We start from the raw sequence: 17,606 nt of genomic DNA on the forward strand, positions 1-17,606 counted from the left end.
ATCAGCATCTCCTCAAAGCATGCAAGCAGCCAAAATAATCCATCATGATTTGCATTTGCCTAGAATGTTAGCCACTTTCAATATCTGCATCTTTATCCAAGTAAACTTGCCTGTCTTTTCTTGTTCTTAAGTCAGAAGCTTGCATTAGCTTTTCAGAATTGGGTAATTGTACACCTTCAGCTGCCAATGCTACCATCATTGACAAGTACAGTTTGTCTAAGATAGCAATACTAGAAAATACATTTATTGCTATTTGACTAAATGCTGCTGCTGTTGTTGGTGTTTCTGAGTTTGTGTCATGAGGGTTTCTATTCTTTTGATTTTCAGGTGCTGCTCCTTTTAAACTTGTTCTGTGAACTTGTGTGGCTCATTGCAGTATTTGTTTTTTTTCCTCCTCATTTACCAAACATGATTTGGATCTGAATTGTATTACACTCTCTTTTCTGTTTTGGCATATTAAACATTATTATTACCAGAAAAATGAAAAGATCAGAAGAGGGTGCTGAAAACAGCGATAAAATGACAAATAGCACACAAAACAGTGATTATTATGAAATGTGAGAGAACAAGGACAGATAAATTCCAAGTGATCAGATGTATTAGTCTCTAGACAGTGGCCGAAAATAGTTATAACCAGTAGTTATATTAATTCTGACACACCACATCAAAATAAATTTTATGAATTTACGCTGCTGTGTTTAATACTCTTGCAATACATTTCAGTTCTAACCCAACGACAACTCAGAGCAGATTAATATGCTAAACTTTACAAATAAAAGTGCAGATGACCTTTCCTTGGAATAGCAAAGCACGACAAAAAAAGGAGTAAATATTCACCGGGACAAACCACATTACAATACAAGGGGTGCAAATTAATTTATTATATTGCATAATAAGTTAAATACTGGCTGTTTTTTCATCTAGCACACAAATACTTGATAGCTTTATTTTTACACTGAAATTTAACGATGATCTAGGACATGCCCTACCCAAATTATAAAGCTGTCCCCACATTTTAAATTTACCTCCCCCTCCAAAGCAACATTGTTTTGCCTCCTTTTTTTATGCTTTACTCTCCTTTATGACTCTGCCATTTCATCTTGGATGTCTTCTCGCCAACTCAAACTCAATCTTTCAAAAACTGAATTAATAATATTCCCACCCAAAAACAGAAGCTTCCTGCCTGACATTTAAATTTCTGTTGATAGCATGACCATAAATCCCACCCCGCAAGCTCGTTGCCTACGTGTAATCCTTGATTCACAACTGTCATTTATCCCCCACATCAACTCTATATCTAAATCATGTTACATACACCTAAAGAACATTTCCAGAATACGCACATATCTGACACAAGACACCGCAAAACATTAATTCATGCACTCATTATCTCCCGCATCGACTATTGCAATTCCTTCCTTACTGGTCTTCCCAAAGTCAGACTTGAACCCCTACAATCTATTTTGCATGCAGCGGCTAGATTGATTTTCCTTACTAATCGTTTTTCCTCTGCTGAGCCACTCTGTCAGTTTCTACATTGGTTGCCTGCATTTCAACAAATCCAATATAAAATTCTTCTACCAACATTCAAGGCCATCAACAAAATTGCACCGACATACAATTCCTCACTGGTCTCGAAATATCTCCTCACTCGACACCTCCTTTCTGCACAAGATCTACGTCTCTCCTCCACTCTCATCACATCCTCCCATTCTCGGTTACAGGATTTTTTTCCGGGCTGCACCCACGTTGTGGAATTCCCTCCCTCGCACAGTAAGACTTTCCTCTAGTCTTCAAACGTTCACTGAAAACCCACCTCTTCAGACAAGGTTATGATATTCCTCAGCCACCATCTTAATTTCCCTAGATTACCCTATTACCATCCTCTACACAGCTAACGCAAGACAACAACCCTCTGACCAACACTGCAACACACACACAGCCCACTCAATACTTTTACCTTTGCGTTCTAGCTGGTCCATTGTGCAATATTATGTAGCACATGCCCTTGTGTTTCTAACTCCCATTGTCCTATAGATTGTAAGCTTGCGAGCAGGGTTCTCTTACCTCTCTGTCTGTATGTATTACCCAGTATTGTTTTATCAATGTTTGTTCCCAATTGTAAAGCGCTACGGAATTTGCTGGCACTATATAAATAAATGTTGATGATGTTGATGATAACTCAGGCCCTACATTTTCAGATCTTAGCACCTCTGTGAAACAATCTGTTTCACTGCAAAATTCAATTTGTTTGAATCTTTGCTGCAGCTTTGCTCATCTCTAATGCAACTAATAGAGCTCAGCTGACCGAATGTGGTGGCTCAGTTCTGGAATGTAGCATTGTTCAATGGAATGACATTTCAACACATTTTGTTTACCAAATGCACATGTTTCAGAGCAAACACATTTCTTTTCAAAGAATGTCTTTCTGTTCTTGTGGTATATTTATTTTCACAGTTGGGCACATGGCATGCATTCCTTTGTTCACAATGTTCTACTAAAAGGAGTAAATCAAATATGCCTTCTGAAGTATTGTGTGTGTATATAAGCTTCTGTAAAAGTTCCACATTGCTGTAATCTAGATATGCAAGTGCTTAGGAAAATGTAGCAGCATGCATATGTTAAAGCAAAGTGCTTATTCTAGCTAATGGCGACATTTAGCAGAGATCTTTGAATAGTGTCATATGTATGGTCTCTTGCTAGGAAAATTAAATCATAAGTGGCATTACATGATCGTAGTAATACTTTATACATAATATATGGAGAAAAGATACTGACTGTTATTTCATGTAGCACACAAATATCAACTTTAAATTTCAGTGTACAAATAAGCTATCAAGTATTTGTGTGCTACATGAAAAAACAGGCAGTATTTAACTTATGTGCAAAACAGAATACTAATTTGCACCCCTTGCATTGTAACATGGTTTTGTCCAGGAGACTGAAATAAGAAGTTTCTTAAAGTTAAGATCCTTAATGAATCAGGCCCCTAGTCATCACTGACCATTCCTACTGGCACTGTTTGGCCAAGCCAGCCACTCAGCAACTGAACATCAACGACACATCAACATGGTGTCCTCAGTTATAGGAGGGTTAACACGGCTATCACCAAGCTCCTTCACCAGCACCTGGAACCAATGCTTCTTGTGCAGTATGTAGCTGTTGCAGTACCTCTTTGCTGGCTGAATCCTTTTTGACCACTGTGGATCAGGATTATGGGTAACTAGAAGATCATGGACTCGTTTAAAGTGTGAGCTGTAGTCTGTTGTTCATAGGAATACAGTAGTGGAGACACAGGCATCAGAGGACAAGCAGAATCTAATATAAGTGCATGCTATAGGGGAACCCTCAGTGTAAAGTACACCCACTGTAAGGAGTACTTCCATATTTTACATTTTCATGCCAGACTTATACTAAAAAGACAACACAGCTTAAATGCACATCCCAGCTCACCACTAGCAGAACTGAAAGGGTTTCACAGCGTTTTTGCATTTGAGTTATCAGCACAAAGACTACCCCTGTAGCATTGGTAGTGGTGTGTTATCCTGAACTGTGGGGGTACCTGGTATAGACCCCCCAGTTCTACTAGTTTAGGTTACAAGTAATAACTTTTTTGCATTCACAGTTTTGAAGACCAAGTACAAACTATCATGAAATACAAAGCCTATACACCGCTACAATCACCAAAAAACATAAAACATCCATTATACACTTGCCAACCTCAGCTTTTGTCTCAGACACTTTCGCAAGTCAATGAAGCAGTTTATCCCTACAAATATATACATAGATTTAAAAGAGGGACAGTTCATAGTATACACCTGTTCTTTATGCAACACCTCTAAAAACAGTAAAAGCAAAACAGTCACATCTGCTTATTCTTGAGAATGCCAAAACATTTTGTTATTTCAGATATTTTCAAGCATACTATACCTTTATATGATGTAGACTTAATTTTTCCTCTTCAATTTTAAGGCGACTTTGAGCAATTTCTTCTTGCAACTTCCTTTTATCCTGGAAAAATAAATTAAAAAATATAAAAATAAGACATTGATTTTAATGACCAAAAAGAACGCAATTATGCTAAATTTAAATAAACATGGATGAGCTTTAAGCAATTTTTGGATAGGATTTAGTCAGAAGTATCTCTACACAGGGGCAGGCTGGACAGGGGGGCATCTGCCTCCCGGGCCGGTCCCATAGTGGGCTACCTTGAGCTGAGTCACCTGTATTTTTTTTTTTCTTTAAAAGTCGAGTCTTGCCCCCTAGGCTAAAATTTGCCAGCCCTCCCCTGTCTGTACCTAGCCATTTAATTATCAGTATATATGTATCATTTAACGCTACTCAACAACATTGAAAGATTATCATTTTGTCAAACAAGCTACATGACATACTGTAATTTCAAAGCGAGACAGTCAGCAGAATTATAATATAAACACAGGTAATTAGCATGGCCTTAATCTTATTAGAAGACTAGCAACTATGAGTTTGCTTTATTGTAATTATGGTGCAAAATTACAGTTAACTGGATATTGTTGCATTACTTATACCTGTAACTATTTCAAAGCTACAGTGCAGGCTCACATTTTCTGCCACACAATATAGACACCACATTGACACAGTCTATGGCAGAGCTTTTCAACCTGGGTCTAACTGAAAGGTTAAAAAAAAAACAAAAAAAACACACACACACACACACACACACACACTCCCATCACAAGAGAAGCCAATCAAAGCTCTTCTTGTGATGTTGCCAGGGAGACCCGGGTTCAGTATGAGCCCAGTCAACCCGGGAATTTGTCGGGGGTGGGAGGCTTGGTCACCAAGCAATATCCCAGGTCCATATACCAGGGATATTGCCGGGGCTGTAATGTAAAAGTGGTAGTATAAAGCGCTGTACATTGAGGAGAACATGACATGACAAAACAAATCACATACAATGACATGCACCAGAAGGTAAAGATGGCCCTGTCCAAATGAGCTTACAATCTAAGAAGTGTGGGGAACACATGAAACAAAATGTATCAGAATAACAACAATTAGTGGAGTAAGTGAGGATGACAGCTGATAAACAGCAGCAGTATCAGCCTCCAATAATAAATAATAAAGCAATCACAGATATTCCTGTGCAGCTACCATTGATGTAATATCATTGGAAGGAGGAGAAACAGCAGAAGACAGAGACATGAAATATGAAGCAGCTACTGTAGAAATGAACAGTAAACTGCTGGAAACAGAGGCAGGACGGTTGTTCCCCATGTTGGATGGCAGCTGCTGTTACCATTGAGGCAACAGAGATCACCAAATGAGGAATAGAGATGGCAACAGCAATAGCAATGGACAGCATTGACAGTTGAATTCATGGGTCCACTAGCTGAACGGAGATTGTATTCCAATATATACTCTAAACAACCTTGTCCTTGGTGTGATGACACATCTCTGCAATAACATGACATTCCACACTGCCTTCCCATAAATATAAAAAAAAAAAAATCAAAAAAAGTTTGTGAAGATAATTATGTGGGAGGTAATACACTGAGCTGATCTAAAGGGCCTCCATTTCTAACTGCTGAACACATTTCTACTATTGTGTAAACATGCCTTATGTTTGTGTACTATATTACGACTCTTGGCCGTTGCTTCTATACACAGGTAGCAGGCATCCCACTGAGTCACACCCAGGTTGGCAGACATGATGTAGCAACACACTACAGGGTGTCTGAAAGCTAGCTGAGGAATGGGGACACTCCATGAGCAGCACCTGGTAAGTGAGAACATGAGAGGGATTTAAAAAGACTCACACACAGAGCATAGGGGTCTCTCTCTGCAGGACGGTGGTTATTAGGAGTTGCTACTCCTGCCAGAATGGCCCAGGGTCGTGCCTATGACATGGAAGTATCTGTGGAGTCTACTTTCTTTGTGGGCCTGAAAAAAAGCAGGAGGACATTGAGCTCATCCTTACCACATGGCTACATCTTTCATGCACTTTGCCAGGTGATTTATTTAACCCACATTGAGGTAACAGGAAGGCCAGGGGTGATGCATAGGAATGTGCGGATGAAGTTACACTTACTCTTTCCTGTAACCATGGAATCACCATCTTTCAAGTTTTAAATTCTTGCACAAATGCTATGTGGTGATATTTTCACAAAAAAATAACCAGACCAATATTGAGTTTCCATGGCAGCAAGGTTGGGTAAAGAAAATGAAAAAAAACCTTGCGGCACATATACGGCATACAGCTGGGCCTCAGATTTAATGGACCTTGTTGTGGTTGTAGATCGTAAGGGATTACTTACCCTAATCTAAGTGACATTAAAGATGTTCTCAGGCTGAATTTATCTTAGACTGAATAGGTCATGGATCATGGATATAAATAAGCACCCATGTTTAAGCCCAATGTTATAAACAGGGACTAAAAAGTTAAAAAAAGAAAAAAAAAAGGCAAAACACTACAACTAATGAATAGTTATCAAACCTGTTGTACAATAATAGAGAATATAATACCACCTATTCAGATAACATGCATATATGCAGTTAAACAGCAAAGTGTCTCTGAAATATATATTAAAGGGATGGCTACTATGCTGCAACTGTTATAATGCTTGGCACCATAAGTACATTTCTTCCTGTATAAATGCAATATCTTGTTGAATTCATATACATATGTATATAGCCATAGCTGCATAAATTATTTCAAAGATGTGTGATTACTGCACTTTTATTTAGTCCATTTTAATCTGCAATATGACATTCTTCTGTAACACGTCAGTGATGGAAACTATGAGCAATCACACAGGTAACTGGACACCCAGATTTTAAAAGCATGCAGAGCTGAACCCCCCAAGAGCATGTGTGAACTGCAGCTGTTAACCATGGTCCTTGCCATCTGAAGTCATTCAGGTCAGCTAAAGGGTTAAACATAGATGCAGTAGGTATCTAGCAACTGGTAATTCAAGATTATGCTGGCAACACAGCTGCTTTGGAGAGTTCCAAAGCCAACAGGCCAATTTTCCAGAGTCTCGCCCACAAAGACGACTGATGTAAGTGGAGATACATGGGTGTAGATTGCTAGAAAAGACACATCGGACGTTTCCGTGGTAACTTCAATTTGTGTACATGTGTGTTGAGCAGGATATCCCAGAGGCATGCATACTTCAGCCTTACAACAACATCACACTCAGACTTTCCCAGCTACATGTGAACACAGGTGGCATGGTCAGTGACTTAGTTATTTTCATAGATACAACTCTGGTAATGACATTATCCACCTGGGTTTAATCTCAACCTTTCTGCATACTACTGGGATCAGTGATATGCATGTAGACATGATTTAATCACACGCCGGTAAAAATATATGCTCATTTTTGCTTGCACCTCTGTGGGGCGTGAGCAAAAGCCAGCGGAAATGTCACTAAAACAATATGCGCAAAGTGTCTCCGTGGCCATTTCAGATTGAATCTTCCCCTCAGTGGCCAATTCAATTCGGCCATGTTATTCTAGGAATAACGCGGTCTGTGCACTACCGTTACTACAGTAAAATTGCACAGTATTACCGTTAGTACGGTACTTTTAATGTTGATTTTTGCTAGCAGCCCTTGGGGCCGCGAGTGAAAAAAATCCTGTTAAGATTACCGTATTAATGGTAATACAATTAGTGCCGCGCTATTCTTAGACTAACATGGCGGAATTAAATCAGCCCCTCCGAATGAGAAGGTTTAAGCCTCAGATCCACTCTGCGATGTCATTTAATTTTTATTTCTGAATATATAATATAATAAATATATTTGTATTATTTGTCACTCTGTTACCTCATTCCCACATGCAGATTAACAACCTTTGAGCATATTATATGGCAACGTCTCACCTAGAGATCTCAACAGGTGTTTGGATCAAACCAATTAGCAGCACCTGACAGGTTGCAGGGCGTATTGTAATAGGTACTGAATGATTCAATATGCACACCCCGACACTTGGTGTTGTCCATTACTTAGATCAGGGTTGTCCAACCCACGGCCCGTGGGCCGCATGCGGCCCAGCCCGCCTGTAAATGTGGCCCAGAAGGAGTTTTGGTTGTGGCAAGGGGGCAGCACTGTTAATGGAAAAAAAAATCCTGCAAAAAAAGAAAGAAAAGAAAATACTTACCTTGCGGTCACGCGGTCACGTCAGCTGGTACTCCGGCTCCCTCCCTTGACTCCTCCGTGCGGTGCTCGCAGTGAATGTCGGGCGTGATATCATCACGCCCGACATCCATTGCGGAGCGCAGCACAGAGGAGTCACCCGCGCGAGAAGAACAATCAGCAGCACAGAATTGGAGAAAAGAAGAGAAGAGGACAGGAGAACAAGCCGATTAAAAGGTAAGTTAAGGGGGATTTTTGTTATTATTTCAAGGGACGCTGACCAGTGAATAAAAGTCACCTGGTCCTGGAGCATCATGGACCTTATCTCCCTGCTACATACTTCTACTTGTAATACTAGTGGGGCATTATATATTATTCTCTTTGGCCCATTATAAGTTGTTATCCCTTAACTAACATAGTGGTGTAATTAGCAAAACAGGTCACAATTTGGGGTCACAGTGATGTATATGTCAGGTACCGCAGGCCTGGTCAGGGCACCCTGATATACAATGCCTGGCTTAAATGCACTTTATTGATATTGTATTGAAACAATACAAAAAGTGATTATAGTATAATAACTAGAGAGGATTTTTTGAACAGGGCGATTGAAAGGTAAGTATAGGGGGATTTGAAAAAAAAGTGATTATATGTGTATATATATATATATATATATATATATATATATATATAATCACTTTTTTTCTCATATATATGTTTTCTATGTTTTTTTGGATGATCAGCTATCGTTAGTGTATCTTATGTGCGGCCCAAACCAGCTCGTCGTCTTCCAATGTGGCCCAGGGAAGCTAAAAGGTTGGACACCCCTGACTTAGATGATAATTCATGTAACGGATTGGCCAGTGTACTCAGTTGACAAAAACTCTGATTGAGGACTTCATGGGCTCTGGTTATTATGTGACAAATGAAAATATGAGCGTTACCAGGGTTATTTATAAGCAAATTACCAAACCACGAACACGCAGTAACACATCCACATCAGGCAGACATTACGCTATGGAGTACTGCATTTTTTGCTCTGTAGACACCCAAAAAAAATCAATGGAGGTTCTTCTCGAACCGATCATGTGGCTTCCGTCTAATGAAGGGCTCACCTCTCTAGTTTCAATATTCATTTTATATGTTTTATTTGAATAGAGTACTGCACTGCAGTACATCACTGGGTTTCCCATGTGTCCTGGTTACCCCAAGACAATGTCTTATTTTCTGGAAATATGCAACACTCAACTGTTGAATCGATTCCTGATGCACCAAGATTAACTGTATTGGTGTAGAAGGCTGTGTTACAGTGTCTGGGATTCAAAATAAGGTAAGGGGCGACATTATGGATTCAGCAAATGTCAGGCCATAGAGCATACTTGCCGTCTCCCCTGGAATGTCTGGAATAGTATGTGATATCCCAGAGTCCAGAGAGAATCTGGTAATCTCCCTTAAGCCAGGACAGAGAAACAATTGGTGGAACTGCAGTGTTATATGCTTTACTATGCTCCACCCACATAGGCGTGATGACACGGTTGACATTGTGGTGGGGTGGTGTTATGATGTAATTTGCACCATTACGTCTAGTCCAGCCCAAATTCACAGTACTACCTTCCCCCTGGAAAGTCGGCAACTGTCTCATAGTGGTGTCTTTATTTTCTCTTTCAGAATATGAAACACCTACACATCACAGTTCTAATATAAAGAATCCCATTCTCTAGATTTTACTAGAGGCTGATAATACTCCTTTACCATATATGTACCATATAACTATATGCCTGACTTCTAGTGTCCTTTAGAGTAACCACAACAATATCTAGCAGTTCCTCTACCCTTACTGTCCATAGTTATTGTGTCCTCATGCCTGTAAATGTAACATTATCCCATCTGCTACATTATAACCCGACACTACTGCTGCATCAAAGGAATCTTGATAGCATTCCTAATGCCATGTTTACTGCCAGTACAAGGTGACAAACACCATGCTCACGTACACGACTTCCGACCTAGAATGAAAGAACTACTAAATAATGAAGCCACAGCAATATGCTTTTAGAGAAACTGATACGTACAGCTGTAGTACAGTGTGTAGTATAAGCAACCGCTCAGTCACTGCTTGTATATTAGTCTTTCTGCTAAAGAATAGCTACCAATGGTTTCTGATTTACTAGGCGAGTCGGCAATTATGGTTGTAACAAATTTCCTTGGAAAGTTTTGTCTCTGCCAATGTCACCGTTTACTACAGACCAACTGCCTTGTACTGTTTCTCTTGTTCCACATGCAAGTCTCAGTACTAGTTCTCATTCTGTATACTATGCGGCTGATGCACAGTGTTTCATACGCCATATTGGCTAATGGGACTTATGTGACATCATCTGCACATATCCAGAAACTGGGTGCACCTATGCAGACTTGTGCGATTCTACAACTTACGCCTGTCTGTGTCTGGAGAGGCAAGACCGGGGTGATAAAGGGCATTCTAACATAGGTCAAGTACAACAAAGATATGTTTACGCAAGTGCGGCTCATGCAGACCAGCAGAAACGCCTCCTGGCGTATATGAATGTATCAACTGCTACAGGGCATGTGCAAATACATGCTGATAATGAGGACTTGTCGTTGACCAGGTGCATAGCCTGCTGATGTAAAGCTGGGCTCATCTCGAGATAGGTCCGGCACTGCAGATAGGTGTAATATGCTATTTTTCCTGCTTTCTTGTTGTTGACTCATTTAAGTCCAGTTTGCCAACAGCTCTCCATCAGGTCCTATGTGTTTTACTTAAGGACATAATTTGAATATGATAAAAGTATATAAAGATTTTACTAGCCGTTATATATGGAATTGGTATTTATATATGGAAACTGTTGACAACAATGTTAAAACAAGAACATTCGTACTGATAAATGAAGGAAATTATATGTATATAACATGATAAAACAGAGAATCTATAAAGGTTTATAATGGGACCACTGTTGATTTACTATCGATTAGCATAGTGGCACAATGCTTAGCAACTTTTAGCCCAGGGGGACAAGACTCAGCTCAGCAGCCTATTGAGGAACATTTTAAAGGAAAATAAATACATGTAGCCCAGTTACCCAGCAAACTATGGGACCGGCCCAAGGGACATATATCTCCTGTCTCCAAGCCCCTGGCTTGACTCCAACCAGATCACTATCTGTGTGGAGCTTGTATGGGCCTTGAACTACAAGAGACCACATAACCTAAAATTTATTGTCGAAGTGAGTGCTTCAGATTGCACGTCTGTTTCTAAGCTTCATGTACTTATATAGGGATTTAATTATTTTTTATGACAGACAGTTCTTTGTTTAGTACTATAGTAGTTCAGTTCTTCAACAATACTAGAATCTTCATAGAGGCGGTAACATCTGATCCAGAGATTCAGTGTGTACGACTCTTGCTGAACGTTGGACATTCACAGTAATCAACAGCACCCAGTGTGGGGCAGGGCTTATTGTGGTATTGCATTATTCAGTACCTGTCACAATAAACTCTTTCCTCACCAGGTGGTGTTAGTAATACTTTGATGTTAATCCTCTATTCTGCAAGTGTAACACACTGCCAAAATCCCCAGGTCAGGAGATCTCATCTCTGCCAATATACCCTCAAATGTGCTTGTGAAGTCTACATTCAGACTTCAGGTGGAGATACAGGACACAGATGTAGGCCCTTAATCAAGCAGCAGTCAGGCTAATATGCCCCAAGCAATCAAGGAATAACATTTATTTTGCTAAAGTTAATTGCTATCGTGGCAGAATTTTTCCCCCCACAAGAGAACAAAACAAGCCCCAGGCTTTATAGAACGAGAATATTCTGGATGTTTTGTCAAAGTTATTTTTGCATCAGGTTCTATATTTGCATCCAAAATCATGTTGAAAAACATTAATATATAAACTATACTAACATTGTTACACCTGTTTTCTGACACATTCCCATCACGCGTAGAAAATAATGTGTTTCCTTCACCTACATATAGTGGAGGCAGCCATTTTGTTTGACTGAACTGATATTTCTGAGAATCTAGACCAGTGTTTGCTAACCTGTGACACTCTAGGTGATGTGAAACTACAAGTCCCAGCATGCTTTGCCAATATATAGAAGCTTATTGCTGGAAGGGTATGCTGGGACTTGTAGTTTCACAACACCTGGAGTGTCACAGGTTAGCCAACACTGATCTAGACGGTCAGTTAATCTCCATGCCTAGAACTTGCTGAGGTCACTAGTTCTTAAGGAATTTTTAGTCCGAATCCCCATAAATATTGGATCATCCAACAAAATGGCAGCCTCCACTCTGTGCAGGCACATGTTTAATATGTTGACCCATTCTTGGTAGCTAAATAACCCCTGTCTGAGGGATTATTTGTTTAAAAGTCATTGTTTGGTAATGCCAAGAAACTTGTTGTGGTGCTGTGTTTGCATGACCATTTTTTTGAACCGTTTCAACTAAACACATGATGTAAACATACCTTGTAAAGTGGTACAAAACCAAGAAATAATGCACTTCTAGTAAATCTCCAGGGAGGAGGCATCTATTCATGCATGTGAAAGTGATAACTGAGTGTGTCATACTGACTGAAGTCAAGTTTGAAGTTTCAGCATTACCTGACTGGGAGCTATAATGATGAGCTCTTTACAAGTGGGTGGTGATGTTCCTTTAATGTTGAAAATTGCACAATATTGGTAAAGCTCAGCTCTGATCTTTATCCTGTCATTCAGAAGAACACTGAGGGCCTAATTTTGAGTTAGGAGCAGAGCAAAGAAAATGAGTAACTTTGCACCTGGGCAAACCCATGTTGCATTAAAGGGAGATGTAAATTTAAAATGTAGGGATACATTTATAGTTAGGATACAGCATGTCATAGATCAACTTTAATTTCAGTGTAAAAATAAAGCTATAAAATCAATCAAGTATTTGTGTGCGACATGAAAAAACACAGTATTTTCCTTGTGTGCAAAAAAATAAGTCAATTTGTATCCCTTGTATTATAACATGGTTTGTCCAGGTGCAAAGTTGCTCCCTTTTTTTTGCTCCCAACTCAAAATCAGGCCCCGAGTCCTTAATGTGGAAAATTTGACATGGCAGAATATACTATTGTGAACAGAGCCGATTATTCATTGATTATAGTCAATGGACATTCAGAGAAATGTTCCAGCACTTAAAAGTGTGCCAGGAGCAACTTCTGATTAATGTTCTGGTTCTAAGATTCAAGAAACAGTAAATTAAGACACATTTCCTCCCTCCCCATTTGATTTTTTTGGGGTTAAGTAGTCCCACTTTAATAAAAAACACATGATGATGATTTATCTTACATGACTTGAAAGACTTTCAGAAGCAAATTATCAAAAATTGTAGCAAAACTTACTATACAGACAACTACAAACACAGCAAAGCTCTAAAACATTTATAGTTATAAAACATGGACGTTATTATAAAGTAATAAACCAGACAGAGGCATTTGGGAGCCAATTCAGTACTTATTCTAAACAACAGACCTGACTTAAAGGGGATCATGTAGATAAGAAGAGGGAGGGGATGAGCCACAAATAGCAATATCTCAAACTTTTGTTATAAATAGGGTAGATTTTGTCCTTTAACACCTTGATTAGAAGTATACAACAATTATTCTAGGTGTGAAAAGTTGCAATCCCTTTTGGCTTTCCTTAGAACATTATATAGAACATCTTGAGGGGGATTAATACGCTTAGACACAGGGCAAAGTTTCATAATAGCAGCCATAGACTTTAATAAATAGTTCTGCATCAGGGCATTTAATGTAGTTTTCAGACACTACCTAATGCCTGAAAAGTGCACTAAAATTGGATGAATCATGGGTTCTAATAAGCTCATTCCAAACATTGCATTCTAAAATATTAATGCCACATTTAAAATTTTAGAAAACAGCATAACCTATTTTTCATGTGCTAACCTGCGCTACCAGTAGAATAGCTTTTTACAATACTGGTAAAACGCACTGCATGGAAAATGCGGTGAACACGAAGTTGATTCGTTTTGATGCATTTTTTACCCCTTTTACCATGGCACGTCTGTGAACGAGCCTTTAAGCTTTCTGAGAATTCATCATAATCAGATGAATGTTGATTGTGTTTAATAACAGATGCCCAATTGTTAGATTTGAGATAATTGATTCAAAGATGCTTTTTTATTTGTCTTTTACAACTAAGTTCGAAACAGCTCCGAGTATATTGTACAGATTGCTGAAAATGCAAAGCATATTGAAAAAAAACAAATAATAAAAGATGCAACAATGAAAAAAACATGTTTTGTAACATTGCAAATCATTACAGTAATAACTTGAAAATGACTAATTATTCCTTCCATATGTACAAACTTTCTACATCTTCCTTACTCCACCCTTATAAATCTCATTATTTCCTGAAACATAAACCTTCATGACACATTAATTAAATGCAGCCTTTCTCACAGTAGCAATGCAACCCCTAAATTGCACCTATTTTATTGTCTTAATAGCAAGCCTATCTCAGTAGGTGAAGTGATCTTTGTGTGAATGTACAATACATACAGATTCAAATTCCCAGGATTGGCCTTTAGTGAGGCAGCTGCCTCAAGCCACAGGTTGTATGGGGCAGGGAAGTAAATACATTTAAAAATATGTAATTTTCTTGTTGCAAAAGTTTGACTTTTTTTTTTTTTACCATATTTGCTGATGATTATAGTGACAAGGCACAATTATTTAAGTAAGTCATTCAAGGAATTACAAGATCGTCATTGCAGGAGCAAAATCCTTAGGCATTCTCAGTACATACCTAGAGAGTCTACTGGGATTACCCAAGGGGCTCAGTTCATCTTTTAACAGGAATTTCAATCTGATCAGTTCAGAGCCCTAAGCAACAAGACCGAGAGGTATATTGAACAAGCATACTGACAGCACATAGGGCAAGATTGACTAAACTGCAGGTTTGAAAAAGTGGAGAGGTTGCCTATAGCAACCAATCAGATTCTAGCTGTGGTTTTATTGAATATACTAAAAAAATGACAGCTAGAATCTGATTGGTTGCTGTAGGCAACATCTCCACTTTTTCAAACCCGCAGTTTGGTAAATATACCCCCGAGACTGTATGGGAACAATGGTACACCAAACACTATTGTACACAATGTCTTACAGATATGTTACATCTAGTATAAAGCTCTATAATAAGAGTGCATGTGTGTACAGACAAGCTACATGTAAAGATTTAATGCACCTAATAGACTCTAAATGTTATTATCAATTTAATTTTTACCTTGGGAGAAATCTGTCCTAATGCTGGGTCAATAGTTTGACCCAGTGTCCTTGAAATAAACACATACCACAGTCTGCTACATGCCTCTGTAGTGTGCTCTCATGTACATATCTGACTAATAGCTATATCTCTGTGAACACTTCACACTTACACTGATAATTGTTCACATATCAAAAGTACCGCAATGGCAGCTTGATTTAATACACTCATGTCATCAGAACTTGACACAGACATTACATGTACTTTCTAACCATCTGCTAACATAAAATTCTGAAACCTGTCACACAGCAAGAAAAGAGAACTTACAGTTATGGCCAGGAGTCTTTCTTTCAACAACTCTGCTTCTTCCATCCTGCAAAGTTACACAGAAAACATTCAGGGTTGACCAGGCTGAAGAGAAACTGGAGCACAGCTGAAGGAAAAGGGACAGCTGTAGGGTTTAAGAGTGATCCTAATGTGGAGCAGAGAAGTGAAGAGTTTCTTAATGGGCTGAAGCAAGTCTGAATGGATCAGCCCAGACAGGCTCATGTGAGAAGGGTGTGCTCTACAGGCAGCACTTACATTGTTAGTGGCATTACTGACAGGCTGTAATGACACACACAACAAATTCTGTCTTTTAATAGGCTGTCAGCTCTTCCTAGTTAAGCACACAAATATTGTATTATCTGTGCACTTTTATGTTACGTCACATTAATATGTAACATTAGACACTATTTGCTGTATTGGTTGAGTTCTTTGCAACAATAAGTTCGTAAGTATGTGACCATGGATTAACATTCACTGATATATTTGTTTAGTTAGCTGAATTAAGTCCTGTGAGTACCTCGTTGTGTGTGTGTGTGTGTGTGTGTGTGTGTGTGTGTGTGTGTGTGTGTATATATATATATATATATATATATATATATATATATATATATATATATTTATTTATTTTTTAATTTTTTTTTATTTTATTTATTTATTTTTTAGTACCAGCTTTTTTTTATGTTATTAACTGTGCCTGTCTTCTCCCTTTGACTCTCCCTAATGTCAATTGCATTCTATGGAAATTGTATGGAGGAGACAGATTCAGCAGTTATTGGCTGCTTTTAACAGAGATTTTGGAGAAGCAATAAAAAAAGTAAAATAATAACATTTATAATAATTTATTGATACACAGTAAACTACTAGATAAATAATGTTTTGAATCTTTAGGACTCTATCAAACCTATGTGCTGTTGTTAGTATGCTTGTTCAGCCACTAACACCAGAAAAGCATGTTCAAAATACAATGATTGGATTCTTATGGACTTGTTACCACAATTCCTGCATTTTTATCCATTGTCCTAGCACATATGTATGTTCAAGTCCTTAGATGGAAGCTCCACCCTAAAAGAATATTTCAAAATAATCCCTCTTCTCAGCTTTAGAACCACTTTGTCCCCTGCCCAGGACCACCAGTCTGGAAGATACTCACAACTTCAGGTGCTATAATGGTCATTTCTGCCAGGCTGACAATGACAAGTTTGACAGCAAACTCAAAAACACTGAATAGTTGTCACTGCAGCTGATTGGACACTCAGAAATCTATTCCATTACATAGTCAATAATTTAATGCTTTGTTTACTATCCAACGTTTACCTGGTTGCCAATAAGGGGGGATTTAACCTACAACTTTTTAGAGCATGAATGTTAATGTGAAAATATTGCATTGAGGCATACTTTACAGTAGTCCAAATTTGTCACGGCCAGTCCCAATTCTTGGATCCAGAAAGTGGTAAAATTACCGCCGGTGCAAGGAATGCAACGATATAGGACTTGAAGGTGAGGTGGAGTACACGAGCTACAACCCCCCTGCAAAAGAGGTAGTCAATAATAGCGGGTGCAGGCAGTTCTGTGGGGCTTAATGTAACATGCTCAGAAGAGCAGACCTGGAGCTGCAGTAGGATGGACCACATTTTTCTATGGGGCCCGGTGATGTAGTAATTTTGGCATGGCCTATCAGAAAGTATGTGGTTTTGCCTGAAAGTGAATGTGGAAATTTAAATAAAATTGAAATAATGCTAATATGGTGTTGTATTGTTTTCTCATTGGTACTTAAGGATCTGTATCGTGGCCTATCGCAGCGAGGCAGAAAGATGTACCGCTGCTATTCAAGAACACTAATCTGCCATGTGATCCTCGGTGAAAACTCCCTCTACAACGAAACTCATTTTTCGTTGCGAAAGG

The 17,606-nt window shown here is 38.8% G+C and overlaps 1 protein-coding gene across 1 annotated transcript in view; it reads right to left on the reverse strand.

Annotated features, from left to right (window-relative positions):
• Positions 1–15,944, reverse strand: part of PALMD (palmdelphin) — a 37,407-nt gene extending 21,463 nt beyond the window's left edge. The window contains exons 1-2 of the mRNA XM_075182311.1: positions 15,705–15,944; positions 3,931–4,011 (exon numbers count right to left, since the gene is read on the reverse strand). Coding sequence (XP_075038412.1) covers positions 3,931–4,011; positions 15,705–15,749 — 126 coding nt within the window. The 5' untranslated portion in view covers positions 15,750–15,944. The remainder of the gene's footprint in view (positions 1–3,930; positions 4,012–15,704) is intronic.
• Between the last annotated feature and the right edge of the window lie 1,662 nt (positions 15,945–17,606).

The sequence above is a fragment of the Mixophyes fleayi genome, chromosome 8 (assembly GCF_038048845.1).
Source record: "Mixophyes fleayi isolate aMixFle1 chromosome 8, aMixFle1.hap1, whole genome shotgun sequence".
NCBI lineage: Eukaryota > Metazoa > Chordata > Amphibia > Anura > Limnodynastidae > Mixophyes > Mixophyes fleayi.